We start from the raw sequence: 20,741 nt of genomic DNA on the forward strand, positions 1-20,741 counted from the left end.
ATAAAACCCGTTTAGCCATATGTACCTTTAACAAATGTTCACATTTAATCTACAACAAGGCTTACATGTAACAAATATAATGGAATATATTTAAGAAGCATGGCTGTTTTCTGACAAACTCATGAGTATGCCCTTCTTAAAAAGTTTATTTTCCCTGGCTGGTGTAGCTCAGTGGATTGAGCACGGGCCTGCGAACCAGACAATCGCGGTTCGATTCCCAGTCAGGGCACATGCCTGGGTTGCAGGCTGGTTCCCTGCAGGCCAGTTCCCAGCAGGGGATGCACGAAAGGCAACCGTACACTGATGTTTCTCTCCCTCTCTCCTTCCCTTCCCCTCTAAAAATAAATAAATAAAATCTTTTTAAAAAAAGTTTATTTTCCATTATAATCTTCATGCCATTTTAAAGCAACCTTTAAATATAATATTCCTCATTCCTTTGAATATGAATAAGTACGAATTGAGGTTAATGGACAACACGACCGTAGCCTTAAAGTCTCGTTTCCTGTCCCTCACAGGTGATATAAAGGAAATGCGTGGATCTCGGTGCAGGAACACCTGAGAGGCAGCCCTGTTACTGACTGCCCTGCTCACAGGGAGGCTGCGCGGATCTCCTGGTTCCAGAGCATCACCTTTAGAAAGGGTGCCCTGCCCCCCCCACCCGCACTGGTTCTACGCCTCTCCCCGTCCACAGTTCATACCGCTGAGCCAACATGAGCATTGCACACATGGAGCACGGTCACCATCAAACAACAGTGCATCGGCCTCAACCTCTAGAAGCAATAGCTGGCAGGTCATTTCCGTGGCTGACAGCACACATAATAATGAGGACACGGACCAGGTGCCCAAACACGGGTTCTAGTCCCAGCTTTACAAAATAACGGCATGTCCTCCTCATCACTTAACCTCAGGGAAAATCAGTTTTCTTACATGATTTGACAAAATAATGTATGTTGTGAAAATCCAATGAGTTAATGAATATAAATACATTTTAGAAAATGTAAAGCAGTTTATACATATAACTGTGGGTGTCAGTATTTAAATACAGGGTGGAGCAAGGGTAGGTTTACAGCTGTGAGTGAGCGTGACAGTTGATTCTCGTATAATATTGCTATTTACTCATTCTACTGTTTTCCACATGAACTGTAAACCTACTTTTGTCCCACACAGTATATTTTTATTTTCCAAATATTATCTCTCAACATAAAAGTTAAAACATCTACTTGCAAAAAATTTTATTTAAATTCCTTATAATAATTTCACTTGTACTTTTAAAATAAAAATGCTATTTATTTTTAAATTATTGCAATCATCAAAGGATATAGAAACATTAAAAAGTCATATCAAATATTTTATATAATATTTAAAAATACTTTAAGTAAAACTATGTACAGTTAGTTAGCCTATAATTTTGTTTTAACATTTCATTTAAACATTTAGACAGTTGCTCTGGGACTTTACCTTGCTTACATTTTCATGCAGCGTCGAAGAAAGCAATCAGTGCATTTTGGTCATAACTGTCCAGAATCTCCAATAAAAGAGGTACTTTGGTTTTTACATTGGTACCTTTGAACTTGAACTTATCTATAAAAAGATCGGTGATCATGCCTATAAAGAAAATGTTAATTTCCTGTCACTGATTAGTTTTAATTAATGACATAGATTTAATAAAAGTAAATGCTTGATAATCTATTCTACGTACCTGTAATGCCATTATTTATACACAAGCCTAAAAGAGTTGATGCTTTAAAAATATTTATTTGGGGGGGATTTAAAGGCAAGTTTCAAAATATAAATCATTTGGCTAATAACCCTCTTTCCAAACCAACTGCTGGCGGGTTCTGAACAGCTCCTGGTGTGTATGATATGGCAAGTGGTCTGTTTTTCATGAGAAGCTGACCACTTTGACATACTGCAGAGATTCTGTTCTTAACAGGTTTATTTAAATTAAACTACTCCAGCTATATGACAACCACTCTTGGGATTTCACCTGAAGGTAAATATTTCTAGTTTCAAAAATCTGGGCAAATTGTTTCACCTTTCAAGTTCTCTCAGTTGTATAATGGGAATAATTCACGCTACATGCAAGATGAGTTTCAGAATTTGTCATAGTTTAGAAAGATAACAGAAGGAAGACAGCATGTATGACATAATCCCCAAGGGGACTGAGTGGCAGCATCTGAGAACAAAACAGAGCAACGTTTCAGCAACAAAACGTACGGATAATCACACTAAGTGGAAGGAAAAGACAATACACTCATGTTGGTTTCAGTGAGCTTTTGTCATCAAATTAAGTCGGACCAAGTCAGATTTGATATGAAATTATTTACGGAGAAGTTTTGCTTTTCAAAGCTCTCTGGGTTTTGGAATCGGTGTTGAAAGATGGTGGTTGTGTACCGCACATCGGTTACTAAGAGGATAAAATCATGTGCTTGCCATACAATGAATACTAAGATATTATTATCAGAGTCTGTGAGCAGGTCTCTGGGTATAAGAAAGTCATTGCACGGGCTGAAGGATCAGTGCAGACTGATGACACCAGTTAACTACAGAAGACTTAATGCAAAAAGCACGCGTTTCGGGGTGAGGAGGTCTATAGGATTTTCCACTACTACTCATGTGACGACGAGTTCTTCAGTCTCAGATCTCACATTTAAAAATATGAAAAATGGAGATCACATCAACTACCTTGCAAAGCTGCCGTAAGGATTAAATATCCTACCTGATCATGAAGACACTATCATTAACTAAGTGTGCTGTGCACAGCAGGCCTCAAGTCAAGATCGCAAAACTAAAGCTGCGCCTCCCTCTTGCTCTCTCTTTCAACATAATTTGTGAAACAGCCAACTTCTACCACCAAAGCAAAATGAGCTTGGGGTGACACAGCACATATATATCCCCTATTCGGTTATGCTTAAAAAAATCAATGCTGCATGTTGATACTTCACAATAGCAACAAAACCTGAAAATTACTGGTATGAAATATAGCCTAAATGTTAATGCTTCATAGGTTATATTCGCTTCATACCAGGTTTTTTCATATATACAAACTCATACTGTTAAACTTATTTCAGTTCTTAATTTCACTTGCATTTTGTCAGGTAAAAGTATTAAATATTAAAATAAACTTGACAAAATAAATATTGTGAGCAACAAACCGGCTGTCTCAGGTTCATGACTGCCTGCAACCCTGGCCTGCCCCCCCTGCCCAGCCTCCCTCAAACGGTCCTTCACAAAGAGCCAGGAGGAAAGAAACACGGCACTGTGTTCTGGAATAGTCCACTGACCATAGAGCCTTTCAAGGTGTGCAGGTTGCTTTTTGTATTCTTCCTGTAGGTGATCTGCCTCTTCTAGAATACGGCGATATTCTGGTATCAGAAAGTTTGTATTTCCTTCATGAACCTGCAATTCCTTATTTTAAATTAAAAAACAGAGGCAATTTAATGTCCACATTTCAATCCGGTATAACTTTAAAGTCTTTACAATTTTAGAAATCTCATCAGAGCCAAATAATGACTGTAAGTCCACGACACATATACTTACTTTTAAAGCATCAATTAACTGCACTTTCTTAGCCAAAAGCAACTGGTACTCCAGCTTCGGGTGGATTAGCTCTAAGGTGTGTTTGACTGATACTTCATTTATCTCTAAAAGGAGTTCAGCCAGGCACAATAAGAAAGTTATTTTGATCAGAAACATTCTTATTGTAACAGCAACAACCAAAAAACAAAACAAAAAAAGGTTCATTTTTCTTTTTCTTACCATATGATATGTTGAGGTTAATTTTCTTTTTTGTAGCTTCTTTAGAGAGCACATCTTTTAGAATGGATATAGTAGAAATGTTGTCAGATTTAAAAACTCCTTCTCCTTTTCTACAAAATTAATCATTTTAAAAGCATAACTTTAGAAGAAAATATTTCCAGTAAATAATGTTTAGATTTCTTATAACTAATGTTTAGATTTCATTTTAGATTTCTTTATATACACATTATTAATATAAAGCATATTTAAATGTGAACTGAGGGGCACAGCCAGCAACTCCACCTCAGAACGTGGTACCTTCAAGACCTGCACATCCTTGGCTCTGAGGTCCTGTACCATTTCCTATTTCTGCATAAAGAAATTCCACTGGAATTTTTACTGGAATTAGGATCTATGTCTTTACACTGAGGACTGGTGAAATGTTACCCCATTGTATCAAGGCTCTCATGTCAATACAGTTTTCAAGTTTCTTCATGTAACTTCTGCGTATCTCTAGTAAAGACTGTCCCTGCCGCTTTGATACAAACACTCTGTTACTGTTATTGCTAATCTGAAAGGTTCTTTTTTCCTAACTGGTCACTATCGGAAATGGGAAATGTACTGACCTTCACATTAATTTTTATTCGGTCATTTAAAAAAATGCATTACTTTTACTTGTTTTTCAATAGATTCTCTTGAACAGCATAGGTTTCAATTCTGTTATTTCAAACAAAAGAAAATTTAGAACTTTGCTTATATCCAAACCTTTGTGAGCCAGTGACAGGATTACACTTACCTGTAGGTACTTTCCAGCTGTGTATCCAGGAAGGTGTTCTGGAAGTAAAATGTCACACTTTCGCCTGCCGGAGGCTTTTCAGGAACTTCGGGGAGGCAGAACGCCACCCAGGAGTGAACTTCAGCGAAACTGAACTGGCCTGTCAGAGTCAGCGTGTTCACGGGTCTGCAATTCACAGGAGAGGCACACACATGGGTCTGGAGACACGGGGAGGTTTTATGTACAGAACACATTAACAGGCAGAATTCTGCGAAAGTAGCTCAACAAATATAAGAGCGCCCATTTAACTTTTCTCAGACTAATCTTACCCATCAGATAAATCAGCATTTTGATTTCACAGGGAAAAAATGAGTGCTTATCTATACCCCTGCGTTTAACATTCAGTTAAGTGACAAATTGCTTTTCATTACAACACGCTTTACAAATAAAATGCAGTTTGCTCCAGTAGATTTCATTTTTCATGACTTTATATTTTTATAATTCTTAAAGTTCACCTAGTATTTCTACTACACAAACTACCCAAACACAGGCAGACGAGTCCTCTCAGGGAAGCCCAATGCGAAGGCCCAGAACCGGGCTTTCCCGTGAGACGGGCGTGGGGTGCAGCCCTGCTCTGCCTGGCGTGGGCCGCCGGGCATGTTAAGGAACAATACCGTCTCTCTCGCAGGGATGTGGGATGAAACTTTCTATCCTGCAAAACCACACGTGTGCGCACAGACAAGGGAATAAAGTGTATCAAACAGAGTTTAAATAAGTCAAGTGAATAATTACAGAGAGTTACGAAAATGTCAGGTTTGTGGAATTTAAGGCTCAGAAGAAATCTTAAGAAGATACAGAATTAAGGAACCTAACACCAGAAGGAACTTTTGAGATCACCCAGACCAACCCTCTCATTTGCAGATGAGAGAACGAAAACCCAGAGAGGTTAAGTTATTTCCCCAAAGCCACACAGGAACAGATGTACGAGCATAATGAGTCTCCTGATTCCGTCTGCTGTCCCTTCCAGCACGCCACACTACCGCCATTAATGACAACTTTGACTCAGAAGCGGGAAGACACCCCCAAAAGAATCTAGCCTCTTCAATGTTTTCAAAAAATCTTCCTTAGGAATATTTTTCCTACGGCTTATTTAAATTACCTATCTTTACAGTTACAAACTGCAATAGAAAAAACATGGGCCTTGGTCTGAAATCATGGCTCTGTTCTTTATGTCAGCAAGTCACTTGTTTTCCAAACATCTGTTTCTCATTGTAAAACGGAGGCATTACTACCTGCTTTGCTCTAAGACTTAACTGGTACTTGAGCCCCTAGCACAATGGATGGCACAGGGGAAGTATCTGATAATTTGTTTCTTTCCCTTCCCCTTCATTTAAGCCATGGTCTCTCATCTTCAGGAAAGAAAGAGAAAAACTATATAAACAGGAGGATTCTTAAATTAGAAGGGAAGCCAGAACTCACAGGGACCACCACCACCAACTGCTCTAGGCGGGGGAGCCCAACCTGCAGCCCACGGGCCGCACACAGCCCAGGGTGGCCGTGAATGCGGCCCGACACAAAATTACAAATTTACCGAAAGCACTACAAGATTTTTTGTGATTACGTGTCACAATGTACTTAATGTGTGGCCCAAACAACTCCTCTTCTCCTACGTGGTGCACAGATGCCAAAAGGCTGGGTGCTAGAGTGACTTCCTAAGCTGAAACAGAAAGGAAATACATGTTTGAGGCTCACACGTCAAGGTCCAGTTTTCAGAAAACGGAAAAGCTAAAGGCCATTTGCTCAGGACAGTGCTGAGAGGGAACTGGTCTCCGAACAGCAGTCTCTGGGAGAGACAGAAGTCCAGCTCGAAGGGCCTCGGAAAGGAGGCAGGGAGCCTGGTATCCGCTAGACACACTCATCCACAGCATTTAAATTAAAAAGCGCAAGTACCTACCAGAGCGCACACTACAAGAATGAAAGGCAAGTTCATCTGCACCACGTACTGTCCTAAAAACAAACTGCCCTCCTCTGTCCTACCTGTCATGGTCAATGCAATGGGCTCTCTGATGGAGCGACAGGGGCTTGATAAGGTGCTGGCGGACCTGGCAGGTTTTGGGTTGAATTCTTGGGGTCACGTAGGCTTGAAGTGTGCCATACTGGCCTTCAATGGAGCGAATCTGGCCCGACACAAGAGAGAACAGAAAACAAGAATAATCTAGCAATGTAAACACTGTATTTAAAATGTTCAACACAAGTAATCAAGTACTTAGGCCTTAATCTGTTCTGTGATATTTTGAAAAAAATAGTGACATTCTATTAAAAACTACTTTTTATCAGTAAAGGAAGATTTTCAAACATTTTGGCAATTGAAAGCAAAATTAATCTGTCTATAAAAGTTACCCCCACTGTACACTTCAGGTGAAATATCTACGCTTAGCAATGCTATGTCATGCCAAAAGACATACATTGTCACATTCTACCCTATCATATTTAAAAACACATATAAGATTCACATCAAAAATGGTTAAAATTCAGACACTTCTGCTGAAGGGATGAGTCTTCCAAATAACTAAAACTTACGTGGGATATTTAACTTTCTCAGAAATGAGGATATTATAGCATAAAGCTGCTGTTATAAAAATCTGCTGGGAGAAAAGTGCTTCCAAGAACGTAACTTGGGACTGTCTGTGGGGATGGAGCAGCAGGCGTGAACTGACACCAGAGACCCTGGGGCTGTGTCGGGCATGGCTGGCCAGCCGCCCGAGAGTTCAGGCCCAGCTGAGGGAAGGAGCTGATCACTGAGCTGGGGAGCCCTAACCCTGGAGGGGCTAGAGGTTGTCCAGCTGCTCCCCGCCCTGCAGGGCTGCTCCCAGCTGCAAACCGGGCCATGATCGCAGCCCCTCCTGTATCACAAAGGTGGTTGCTCTGATATTTTAACTTACACTTTTCCTGGCATGTGAAAGGAAAAACAAAGTCAATATTCTACCTGAATAGAAACATAAATACACGTTTAAAGCAAGACTGTTTGCAAATGTTACACTGCAAATATTGCTCTGAATGGGAAGACAAAAAGAAAATAAAAAATAAAGAATAAAAACACTGAAAGAAAATTTAAAAAGTAGACCTGAAAAAGCTATATTTTAGGGTTTCTTTTTAAAGAGTTAGCTTACACATAATCTTAAAGAGGACACTGAACATAATTTTTCCACAATAAAAGGTCATAATGCTTTCTCTGATTACGTACTTCATCTTCATTACTTAAAAAGTCTGAATAAAGAAAAATCAGAAGGAACAGTCATCTAAAGCCACCAGTTGTGCTTCTGGTGGTTGTCCTCTCGTAAGTCTCTCTATGCAGATGTACAAAAAACGAACTTGTAATTCCACATAAATAGTCCTATTTATATCATAAACACCTCTGTCTTTACTTCTAACAACCACATTCTTCCCTTATTGCTGCCTGTCCCAAAACACTGCCTCTTCCCACTCCCATCCCGCTGCATAACCTGCCAAACCAGACAGGTGAGTTCCTTTCCACACCTTTCTTCATATTTATGCCCTCATAAGTTTTAAAATACACACATGTGTAGGGATCTTATCTGCATTTTGTTTTTCATGGGATCCACTCCATGTTACCAGGAGCACTTTATCGCGGGTGTGCGATGTTCCTTGGAATGAATAAACAGCTACTAAACCCACCAGTCCCTCAATGGTGTGTGCGACAAGTCACGGTGACCTGACCGCTGTGACACAGAGCCCTCCAGATGGGCCCCCGCCTGCCTGTTTCTTCACAGGGGCTCCAGCACCTATGTCCCCCCGCACCCCCCTGCTGTGACCGAGTGCTCTTTCCGGAAGCCCCGCCCCCGGGGAGGCTCTCTTTAAAACCGCGGGCCAACCTGCTGGATAAGTAGAAACTGGTCTGTTTGTTATTTCAATGTGAATTTCCCTAATGATGAGGTAGAACATTTTCTTTTAATATTTGTTAGCTACTTTGATTTCCTCTTCTGTGAATAAAGTATCCATATCCTCTGCCTATTTTCCTTCTTAGGTTAGTCTTTTTATAACAACTTAGGGGCGGTCTTAATATTTCATCGATATTCACCCATTATCTATCTGGCAGACTAGTAAATTGCCTTCTTTTTTAAATAACTAGGTACTTAATTCACCTAAGCATTTTTTACATAGGATGTAAGGATGTACTTAATTTTCTTCCAGATGGGTATCAGTTGTGTCAACATCTGATTTTAAAAAGGAATAGTAACTTAGTAGAATTTGCCCTACATAAAAATGTTACACATTACGTTTCCATAACTGTGTGCTGAGTTCTACTCCTAGATGGTATTTTGTTGCATGGCCTAACATTTTAGGCCTTGCAAACACCCTACAATAACTTTATGATAGTAGTTTTACAGTATGTTTACCACATGGCTAGATAAGTCCCAACTTTTCTTCTTTCTTGTAGTTTCCTTGACTCTTTCAGGGATTTAGTCTTTTCTCTGAACTTTAAAAATTACTGTATCCAATTTGAAAAAACATAAGTTTTTAATATTTTTTAGGCCTACTTCCAAATTATCTGGCAACATCTTGCTCAGTAAAAATGTAATTTAAAATGCTTAATTAGGTTACATAAAATATACTTAAATATATATCTTAGTCATAAATTTATCCCAGTTTCCCACTTTTCTTTTAAAATACATGAAAGGGGACTTATGTGGACTAGAATAAATTATTTAGAAAAAAAATACATTTAACTGGAATTCTTTAACCAGATATGAAAAAATGTGTAGCAGCATCTCTCTTGAAAGTAACATACTCTGGGTCTTAGATCAGCAACAGCAGCAAAAAGTTATAGCTGTCCTTCATTTTTAGATCATAAATGTATCAAAAATAAAAAATGTTTATATCTCACACTACAAATTTAAGTAACTAAAATAGACCTGTGTGCTAAAATCAATATGTAAAATCATTATGTAATTGTAGAAATGATTATGTTACTAAATCGCTGGAAAAAAAACTGTGAAAGATTTTCTCTGGAACAGACAATGGTATCACTGGAATGCAGTCAGGGAGCCCGGGGAGCCATGTAGGGCAAATGCTCAGATACTTCAACAAGAAAGTGACCTTATCGGGATCACGACTGGTACATACGCAGACATAGAAACCGAAATATTGACAAATGAAATTATAAAATATCTGTTATTTGCTTCAAAATAATTTGGAGTAATTTGGCGAGTGAGAATATAAACAAGGTCACCATGAGTTGTTACTGCTGCAGCTGGACTCATCACTTTTACATATATTTGAAACTTTCCATAATGGAAAACTAGACAGAAAGTTTCCAGTTAAAGGGATTTTAGTGATTTTAGCGAAGGTGCTTGGTGAAGTGATAACAGCAGATAGTGCTCAGAGCTGAATTAAAACTTAACATATCATACACAACTCGTTACTCCAAAATGACTCATTTTAGGGAGAAATTTAATGCAAAGACATGTTGTAAGCTGTATGAATATAACAAACCAAGTTAAGGCTTTAAAGTAAAGGTAATTTCAGACATTTTTTACCTTGAGCTCCAGCCTTGTGGTGTTTGCCTGGCACCGATATGTGGCAAGAAGAAAGTTGTCATTGGACTGGGAAGAATTCAAAACGAAAGAAAATGATGAATCCAGATACCTGACAGCAGAAGCAGCCTCCATAATGGCTACCGTTCCTGTCCACCTGTCCTCTGGGTGGCCCTGTGCTGAATGCTTTGGGCTTATTCCTACAAGCAGCCCAGCGGGGGAAGCCTGACTCAGCAAGTTCTCATAGATGAAGAAACTGAGGCACGAGGAGGGGTTGGGTAACTCCCCCAAAGCCGGTAAGTAATGAGACTGGAACTCAAAGTCGCATCTTTAAGACTCCAAAGCTCATGCTCATGCTTTCTCCATTGGGAGTTTCTATAACAATGTGTTGAAATATTAATCGTTCTTCTAAAAATGTAACGGATGGTGCAAACTCCTAGTGTTTATATTATAAAGACAAAGACATCAATGTCGGGTATAGAATGTCTCTGACTTTCACAGGTACTTATAGAAGACTGAGAAATATCTCATCTCTGCATTCCTACCAAATAGCACAGCTCATGGCCTACTGGAGGAATTCAATACGTTTTTGTTGAATTAAATTGCAGAGGTAATTTCAGGTATTGTAACTTTTCAAAATTAAATATTAAGCTACTAAAATAAAAAATACACCTAAGTTCATGAACTGTAAGTAGAAACATGAAATATTTGATATGTAATTTTCATGTACTGCTATTCCCCTATTTTTAATAAATAACCTAAGAAATACAAAGGATGTTAATGTCAAAAAGAAAATTTGACCATTACGTTTCAAATCATTTAAACTCAGTAAACACAGAGGACCAACTGACTTGAAAATAAGTACATTTTCGTGTGATTGAAAACAAGTGCTTGGCACGCAAATATTTATGGATAAAATGCAACCGATCAGAAGAGATAACATGCCGGGGGTTAGGCTGGAATGAGGAAGGGAAGGGTACACAGCGTAACATGAGGCTGGCCACGAGCCGAGGGCACTGACGAGCACAATCACACGAGTCTACTCTGGTATATACTTGAAATCTCCACAGTAAGATTTTTATAAAACTATCATTCCAGAAAACAGGTTTTAAATTACACTCATTTCAAAGAATCCAGCAGTGATGTAAATAAAACAGGTTTATCTTTCATAGTAATTTAGAAATGAAAGATTTTATGTGTATATTAACTTGATTTTTAAATGATTATAAAAATGAAAGCTCTAATGTTTATTTTAATTCATAAACAGGATGAGAAATCAAATATAACAATACAACTGTTATAAAATCTCTCATCAAGAAAAGAAAGCCTTCCTATGAAATTACAATACATTACATTGAAAACTAGTCCCTCCCACACCTATCCACTTTGTTCTCTATCTGTTGTTCTGCTCCTCCCTTCTTCTCTCTGCGTGACCCCCTGCCAACCCCAGACTCTGCATCCTGCTCAGGCTTGCTCCGCAATGCGGCCGTTCCAGACCTGGTTTACCCTGCTTCCCAGGAGCGCACCTGCTGCTCCGCCAGCACCGCGCAAAGAAGTGACACAGTGGCGTGTCCAGAAGCTCTGACAAGGATCTCAACCCCAGTACTTTGCACACAGCAAGGGCCCAGCAGAATGAACACTAAGCAAGATTCAACAAGCCCACAAACAGCAAGGAAGGGCTAGCTGGCAGAAGGAACAGATCACACTGAAAGGCAGGAATGTGCAACACCACACAGCAAGCATTTTCCAGAAAGGTGAAGAACTCCATCTTGGCAGTAATCATGGACATGGAAGGGAAGGCAGGTAAGTGGGAGATGGGACCAAGAGCTGAATTCTGAAAGTTTCTTACACCACGGTGAGGAATCTAAACTTACACGCAATAAGAAACAAGGAAGCTTTAAAAGATTTTGAGAAACAAGTGACCCAGGGATGTCTGCACTTTAGGACAACCTCTCTAGTGGCCGTCTGTAGCACAGCTGGAGGTGAGGGGCCATCCCAGCAACACAGAAAATGGGTCAAGGGGTTCGAGCCCAGCAAGGCCTGGGCAGCTAACAGCAGTGGAAATGATCAGGAGTGGAGGCAGAACAGCCAGCGGGCAGGGCTGGCGGGAGCTGGGCGCTAATTGGATTTCCCAGATAAGGGAAAGGCAGGAATGCAGGACGACACCCAGTTTCTGGATTATCTGAGGATAAAGAAAGAGAGCAGAAGCAGATTTTGACGGAAAGGTTACGAGAGGACAAACCTAAGAAGAAACAGGGAACCCTACTGGTGTTCACAGGCTTCCTTCAAAGTAACAAAATAGAAATGAAAGCGCGGAAGAATTCTTCACCTTTTTTACTCACCTCGGAATCACAGCTGCTGAAGCTGACGACGGCAGAATTTTTATCCACATCAAGTAAATCGATGGGGACATCGCTCTACAGTCAACATTAGAAACAACAGCAGCAGGAGTTCAGACGCGGAACTGACATTTTCCCCAAAACCTACTTTCTGTAAGGGTTTCCCTCATGTTCACCTTAAATCGGAAAGCATGAATTCGCTGAACTTATATTTGATAATATGTACTCCTAGAATTAAATATAATAAATGGTAAATACTGTAATAACCCGTTTTTTTCTAATTCGAAATATCAGGTGTCATAGAACATCATCTCTCATTACCCCCTTAAAAATATACACTTCTCTATTTTTGTTGGTGCTAAAAATTTTACCATATGCTGCAAATATTGCCACTCTGACTGTATTAGTTCATTTTTATCAACTGTAACCCCAGCTGTAACACAAGAAAAGGCATAATTTCTGGTCTCCTCTGGGGAAGAAGTTCTTTACGCTTTGTTTTTCAATTAGTTCACGTTCAACATTATCTGATGTTAGTTTCAGGTGTGCGGTGTAGCAGTTAGACTGTCACGTGCTTTACACAGTGGACCCACCTGGCACCCACATCGTTAGTGCAACACCGTTTTCCCTGTGCTGCACGGGGCTGCACTTCACACCCCGGGGGTCCTCCAGCCCCTCCCTGCGTCACCCGCCCCTGCAGAAGCAGTTCGGAGGGTGACGCTGCTGCGCTGCAACATTCTATGTAAATGTGTCCCTAGTGTTAAACAACAGTCCCTGAGCTCACATTAGATAAGGGAGACTTCCACCTTCAGGTTTTGATTAATAATCTGATCTCATCACCTCAACATCTTTTTAAACCTTGTCTTCTTCCTCCCTTTGTTCTTCTCTCATTTTCTGATGGGTTTTGCTATTGTTTGCTTGCTTTCTATTCATTATATTATCATCCTTTTCCACTCCCTGAATATCATCCAACCTAGAGAAGAAAATCACTAAATGTATTGAAGAATGAAGCTGTACAGGATTTGCCTAGTGACCTACCTGAGCACTGGTGGTTAATGAGCAACTGTACAGCAGGCTATTTCTTTCAGTATTTGAAGGTTCTGATAACAGCATTAAACCCTGGAGTCTTCTAAGTCACATCTCTGTTAAGATTTCCCTGAAGGTCAGCCAAAGTACAAAATCCTTAATGTCCTTTCAGACTCACCCTGAAACTTAAGTCCATCTGTCTTTTGTTTAGTATGTACAGGATAAATAAAAGTAAAGCTATAATTTAGATAATCTATGAGGAAACTGATAATCTAATGGAAGACTAAGGAAAACTTTAAAATTACCATCTAAGTTAAATATAACATTTAAAAGACATAAAATTACCTTCTACAAGTGTTCGATGATAATTAGTGCATATGACTGACTCATGTGCGATTTAGTCCAAAAACACAAAACACAGAAATTAGACACTTTGCTTACCTGAATTAAGACATTGTCTATCGCTGTCTGTACCTCCAGAATAAGGCTGTAGCTGGCATCGTCTTTATTCAGGGTGAACTTGTCATTTATGCTAAAAGAAGGCACTGCTGACTTTGCTTTGTCCGACTGAGAAGACTGCTGATACCTCTCCCTTTCCTGCAGTACCTTTAACTGCAGCTGCTCCAGCTCACTCCTAGAGGAAAGTTATATAACTGTCATCTACAGGTATAAACATCTGAGGGTCTTAGAATGTTTATAAAATTTTGAGAATATACTTGTGCGAAATGGATTTATATTGGTTGAGCTATAACTATAACACTAATAGTGACGAAATTTTTCCTTCCAGGACTGACCAAACAATTCTACACTGTTGGTCTCTCATCTAAAAATTAAGACACCTCCTCAGTCCCACACTGGCAATATTAATAAAAAGCTGTCCGTATGGAGGCGGCTGCAATCGACTCTAACACGGCCATCTGGACACAGGTGCCCAGAGCACTCATCAGAGGGGAACCTGAACCTGATGGTACAGGGTATGGGAACACACTAGACTCAATGACAAGCAAGCAGGAAACTGTCTTCCAGGAAGACATAAAAAAGCCCAGAGACAACAGGAGGAGGCCGTTGAGCGTTCACACATGGGGACCACAGGGGTGTTCATGAGCCAGTGGTACAGCTGACACTGGTGTTGGAGAGGATTCTGCTGAGACTGAACTGCACAGGCGGAGCGGACAGTCGTGCCAGGTGCCGCAAAAGGCCGTGTGCTAATAAAGCAAACAGTCACTGGGGTAGAACAACGTGAGGCTCAGCCACGCAGGCGTAGGAGGGAAAGTCTGGGGAGGACCTTGGAAGGGGTGTGCACAGTGACAAGGAGAAGATCCGAGTGCATCACATGCACCTACGTTCCAGGTGCTGAGTGAACAGGACAGACAGAAGCTCCTCACGAGCCACATCGGGAGGGGCAGACTGGGCTGGACACTGATGAGGTACGGCACCGAGGAGGGGAGCTAGTCGTCATCAACTCTGTGTGCCATCCTCACTGCGTGAACGTCACAGCTTGCTGTCCTGATAGCTCAGGTGAGCCGGCGTGTGGAGAACTTGGGGTGTGGCTTTCATGAACTAGTGTCACTTGCCACATTGGACACTTCTGTCACCCTCAACTACCACCAAAAATACCGGCCCTCACTCCTCCCAGAGCTCGGCAAGAACTGCAGTAGGAAGAGCAGTCATGAACAGTTTCTGCCACTCCCGCTTCTTTGTTGTGTGAAGCAATTCTACTCGAGTCTACTGCAAAGGAACTGGCAAGTTCACCAGGCCACAGAAGCAGTCCCTATGTCAGAGGAAGTCAACATTACCCGTTTCCACTGAGACAACTGATAAGCCAAAGTCAGAGATTCAGAAAGGCCCGCGGGGGCAGTAAACACGGAATGAAGGAGGCACAGTGCCATCCGTGTCAGCTGCTTCCTAACGCCTGTAAAAACCAAAACACGGCGACTCCGTGCAACTAAACAACATGTATAATTCTCGATCTAAGAAAAACTCAATATACGATAAAGCATACAAAACGTACATTTCTAAAATCCAAAATATTACTCAGCACTTACTGCTGACTTTCTCAAACTGATCAACTTTCATTAAGTAATCAATGAATTAACTGTGTAATTTCCTCCTACATAATTAATATACTGTACCTGTAAGTAATAAAACAACAACTCCAGGAAATGAAAATAAACAGGCGAACCAAAGTCCAAAGTTACCGTAAGGAAGAAATTTTGCTCTGCATCTCCTGGCTGAGCCTGAGCTCCTCGCCGGGCCCGCTCTCCCGGTGCGCCGGCTCCGTGGTCAGACCCGACACCCAGCCTGTGGGGGAGAATTGCAGTCGTGTGTCAGGTGCTGCCAGTGTCGGACGGAACCCGGGCTACACGCCCCTCTGTCCATCAGCAGCAACCTCCCTTACTCCGAGGACTTACTCCTCTTCAAAATCCAAACCAAAACAGAAACCAGAAGTTAAACTGGAAAATACTCAAACCACAAATAAATTACTGTATTTTTTTTGATTAAAAGATGCACTACCCCCCAATTTGGGGGGAAAGTTGGGGTGAGTCTTATAGTGCAAATGTAGCTTACCTAGCCCACTGTGCGGGGGGTGGGGGGATAGGGTGGGAGCAGGGTCACAGGTTATTAAATATTTTACATTTTTTGCCTTAAATTTTCCCCCCTCTAAAACCTGGGTGTGTCTTATGGTCCGGAGCATCTTATAGTCCTAAAAATACGGTACTTAAACATTCTGTGAGACTATATTTACTTTGCCTAAAATATTTTCATTTATAGTTTTAATTTTCAGGTATGGAATCAACATATTCTAGCAACTACAAAAATAGCTGATGAATTAAGAATTGCTTTTCAAGAATTATTGTCATGTTAAGTTAACTAACCTCTTTTCATAAGAAATACCTATTTCTTATATAAATGTATATTAAGTAACAAAACACAAATTTATTTTTAAAGCAAAGACTATCACTTAACTTTTAAAGATACTAGTGATATGCCAAGCATTCCTTTATTTTTTTTAATTAAATCTTTACCCAAGGACCTGTTTATTGATTTTAGAGAGAAGGGAAAGGAGGGAGAGATAGGGAGAAAAACATCACCGTGAGAGAGAGACATCGACCAGCTGCTTTTCCTACCCGACCAGGAAATGAACCCACAACACAGGCACGTGCCTTGACCAGGAAACAAATCTGCAACCTTTAGGCTACAATGAGCCACACTGGCCAGGACCCAAGCATTCTTGAAAAGTATTATTTACACATTAACTGTTTTATAAATCAAGACTTTTTTTATCCAATAAAGTTTTTAATGCTGTAGATAAGCATGATTTCTTGGGATAGTGAACATACAGTACAATATACAGATAATATATTACAAAATTGTATACCTGAAACCTACATAATTTTATTAACCAATGTCATGCCAAGAAATTCAATTAAAAAGTAAATTAAAAAATTAAAATCAGGATGAAAAATAGTGACTAATAATACTTTTTTTAAAAAGTCATCAAAAGCAATGTATTAAATGTATACCTTTTATTATCGACTCTTTCTTAAAGCACCTACCACCATTTGCCTTACCTGAATACGTGGAGACTACAATCTCGTCATAGCCATCTTTCCCGACACAGCCACCCTGGATAGAGGTGACACTTTCAGACAGCGCCTAAAACCGAGTCAAGACCAAGCGCTTCATTAGTAACTAGCACTTTCAGGTATGTTACAACAATAAGCCACAAAACTCACTTTCCTGTGTACAGACATCGACACGTGTTCACTAATGTGCACTTTCTACACAGACACCGAGGTCAGAAAGGCAAAAACCCAGAACAAATGTCAGAAAACTCCAGTGGTTTTAAATTTGGGGAAAGACAATGAAAATGATGCACATGTTGGCATGTACCACTCAGCTACAACAGTAGCTAAGAGATATATATATATATGGTATTTAGAAACCAAATTAAAAAAAAAAACTGATTATCCAGCTCGAAGGCAACAGTCTGTTACATTCAAATGCAAGAGTAGCCTAGAGAAAATTCTGATAGCATTAAAGCAGCAACATATGGAGCCAAACACGAGATTTCGATATGTTCCATTTAATGAACCCAAACCATCATAGTCATCTCTATAACTAACCCCTCGACTGACAACAAGCACACAGTCTTTTCCAACAGGAACTTACTTGCTCAAAGCGGAGGACGGGCTGGTTTGCATTATCGAAAGTGTACACTTCCACCGTGCCGTCATCCCTCCCGACCAGTAAGTCTTTAACCCCGTCACCCACAATGTCGAAGCTGTCAACACACAGAACCCCTGTAGAAACAGCGAGGGGTAAGTTACTAACAATACTAGTACCGCAGTCCAGTGCACACCAAAAGAGAACAACGGAATCGGAATGGGGAAAGGAGAACAAAAGCAAACAAAGCAACACTCTGACCACATTCAGGTGTCCTTTTCCTTTCCAGCCACATTCCCCCAGGTCCACTTCCACACGGCAGTGGCCTCCGAGTTCCCGTCCCCAGCTCTGGTCGTCTCTCCAGAGCTGCAGACTCACAGATTGGAGTCCGTACTCAGCATCTTCTCGGAGGCATCGTCTGCACCCCGGACCTTCCCCGCCCAGCAGAACCCCCCCGCCCCTCTTCAGCACCCACTCCTCCCCCTCATCTCCATATGACACCACCCAGCTGCTCAGGCCAGCACTGGAGACTGCCTCTCTGGCTGCTCTCTCTCACTTCCACATCAAACCCACTGGCAAACTCTGTTGCTCTGCCTCCTCTGCACATGCGAGACCATTAGCCTAGTCCAGGCTACCAGCACCTTGAGCTCAGGCCAGGATGAATGGCAACAGCTGCTACTATAATTTCCTAACTGACAGTATTGACCTGCTTCATTCAGAATCTGTTTTCCACGGAATGTTCTTGGTTGTTGCGGTGAACTGGATCACATCCTAGCCCACTTACAACTCTCTAACGCGTCACTGCACGCAGATGACAATCCGACCCTTCCCCAAGGCCCACAGGGGCCTGTGTGTCTGGCCCTACCCCGCCTCTCTGGCTGCGTCTCAGCCGCACTCGTGCACTTGGTCACGCTGGTCCTTGACTGCTTGTCAGATGAAGCAGAATGAACTATATAATCTAGGATATTTTATTTAATAATCACAAAAATTGCAGAATCTGAACTACATCAAAAACATACCTCCCCTCTTTTTCTCATTCCGAATCTCCCACTTGTGCATCGGCTTGGATGCGGTGATCTGCGTGAGTCCCAGTCTTCCATCCGATGTTCCAAACAGAAGGTCTTCCCCAGAGTCACCTAGTTACAGGTAAAGTCACCGTATGTTTATCCCGCACTCATCTCTTTCGAATTAAAATATTTTCATATATACCGACTTCCATGCAATAACCTCATTTAAAAATAATGTACGCAACAACAGAAAACTTAAGTTGGGAAGCTGGTTCCATAGTCACACGATTTTATAATCATCTGAGGTACAACTCTTCCTTATCATCCGACTTCAATATGAGAAAACTGAAAATCAAAGTTTGATAACTCATGACCGGTAGTGACTGGCAAGTGGTCAGACAAGGCCATGCCTCAATTCCGGTTCACGTTCCTTCCACAAGTCCCCACCCACTTCCACTTCAAGTGCAGTGAAATGGCTTGGAACCTGAAGCACCCTGACCGCACACGAGGCACTGCCCTCTGACTGTGAAAAGCAAGGTGCCAATTACCGCCGTCTCCGTGGTGCAGGGCCAGGACAGCAGGTGGGCCAGGAACCTCGACTTCATAGAGCACGTCTGACCCCTGGGGGAGAGCGAGCATTTTAAAACCGAGACAGAGCATCAGTTTAAGGGAACACAGGCATGCAGAAATAACATCAATACTCACCTAAAGAACTCTAGAATAAAACTGCACAAAAAATTAGGTTGTGAATATTAACTTGTGTTTGTGAGCAATTTTGCATACGTTAACTCACTTTAAAATATAATATATAAAATATAAAGATCAAGATGAAAAATATTTAAAATATTCTCCACTTGCAATGCTTTTCGTTTTAAATGCCTGCTGAAACCTGACACCGGTCAAGGTCCCTGATGAAGCACCCCAGGCACGGGGCCTGCGTCTGGCCTGACCCAAGGCTCCCACTCAGAGCACACTCAGAGACCTGGACAGGCCCAGCATCCGTCCTAAGGAAAGTCTGGCCTCGCCTTTGGGTGTTCCCCAAACCCAATGCAGTGAGAGGCAGGGTGGCCTGCATTTAGGGACAGGAACAGGTTAGGTCCTTTTGTCTTTCTTTCCATTGGCCACTGGTAATGCCTTTCTTTAGGGCATGGTATCTGTGAAGCTGGAAAGAATGAGGCAGAAATACACTCCCATGGAAAGAACTTCTATGACAAAGCATTCAATATAAAGAATTTGCAAACTTGCAATAAAAATTTAAATATACAGAAACCATACAAGAGAGCCATATGCTCTATCTTTTATTTAAACTAGCATGAAAAGATTTAGCTGTCCACATACACCTACAGGAACACAGCAGAACACCTTAACAAGGCCCCCTCTGGGGCGGCAGACCACCTAGCAAGGCAGATGGGAGCCAGGGTGCGCAGGGCAGAGGGGAGACTGACTCTCTGCTTTCCATAAATCCTTAGGGATTTTTTTCATAAGCTAATGGACTTCCTGTAAAAGAAGCAGAATCCTAGAATTCAGTCACATCAATCCCTAAGTGAACGACAGCCTGTTCCTATTAAAAGCTGAATTCAAACAGCTCATGTGTAGGAGGAGCACAGACAAGGGGAGAAATCAATCATTCTTACCTCCAGAGAGAGCCTTAAGCATTATTTACTTCACCTTATGGGGAACAAACCTCACAGAACCACTGGATGTCTCCTGTTGTTATGAAAAGGCTGATGCCACGAAGGGCCACCTGCTATGCAGTCCAGAGACAGCCAGCAGTGCACAGAAAAAGCGGTTGGACTCTGCTCAACTGCACCACTGACGGCCCGAGTTTCTGAACCGATTCAACCACCTGTTACATGTTCCTTACACTTAAACTTTTACGGGCCCTGGTGTGTGTATTTTATTGAAAAATTACTTTCAAGAAGACACAGTTATAACAGGTACTACTACTAATAATGGCCTTAAGCAGCTGTTTTAGCAAACTATGGTTTTTAATATTACCATCAATCACTTACCTAACTAATATGTACTGAGGGCTTATTCTGTTCCACATACTGTTATAAAGAGTGGATAAACTCAAATGATACAACACTGATCTCAACTATCTCTTGTTAAAACCCAAGAGCCTCTCCTTTGATTT

The 20,741-nt window shown here is 41.2% G+C and overlaps 1 protein-coding gene across 2 annotated transcripts in view; it reads right to left on the reverse strand.

Moving 5' to 3' along the window:
• Nucleotides 1-22: 22 nt before the first annotated feature.
• The window catches only part of BBS7 (Bardet-Biedl syndrome 7), a 29,492-nt gene continuing 8,773 nt past the window's right edge, over nt 23-20,741 (reverse strand). For both annotated transcript variants that reach the window (XM_037129891.2, XM_037129889.2), the window contains 14 exons: nt 19,153-19,225; nt 18,617-18,733; nt 17,604-17,734; nt 17,003-17,087; nt 15,629-15,731; nt 13,872-14,064; nt 12,411-12,485; nt 10,072-10,137; nt 6,551-6,690; nt 4,535-4,699; nt 3,760-3,869; nt 3,541-3,644; nt 3,285-3,408; nt 23-1,605 (listed from right to left, as the gene is read on the reverse strand). In XM_037129891.2, coding sequence (XP_036985786.1) covers nt 1,472-1,605; nt 3,285-3,408; nt 3,541-3,644; nt 3,760-3,869; nt 4,535-4,699; nt 6,551-6,690; nt 10,072-10,137; nt 12,411-12,485; nt 13,872-14,064; nt 15,629-15,731; nt 17,003-17,087; nt 17,604-17,734; nt 18,617-18,733; nt 19,153-19,225 — 1,620 coding nt within the window. In that variant the 3' untranslated portion in view covers nt 23-1,471. The remainder of the gene's footprint in view (nt 1,606-3,284; nt 3,409-3,540; nt 3,645-3,759; nt 3,870-4,534; nt 4,700-6,550; nt 6,691-10,071; nt 10,138-12,410; nt 12,486-13,871; nt 14,065-15,628; nt 15,732-17,002; nt 17,088-17,603; nt 17,735-18,616; nt 18,734-19,152; nt 19,226-20,741) is intronic.

Source organism: Artibeus jamaicensis, unplaced genomic scaffold (assembly GCF_021234435.1).
Source record: "Artibeus jamaicensis isolate MK-2021 breed Jamaican fruit bat unplaced genomic scaffold, CSHL_Jam_final scaffold_537, whole genome shotgun sequence".
Taxonomy (NCBI): domain Eukaryota; kingdom Metazoa; phylum Chordata; class Mammalia; order Chiroptera; family Phyllostomidae; genus Artibeus; species Artibeus jamaicensis.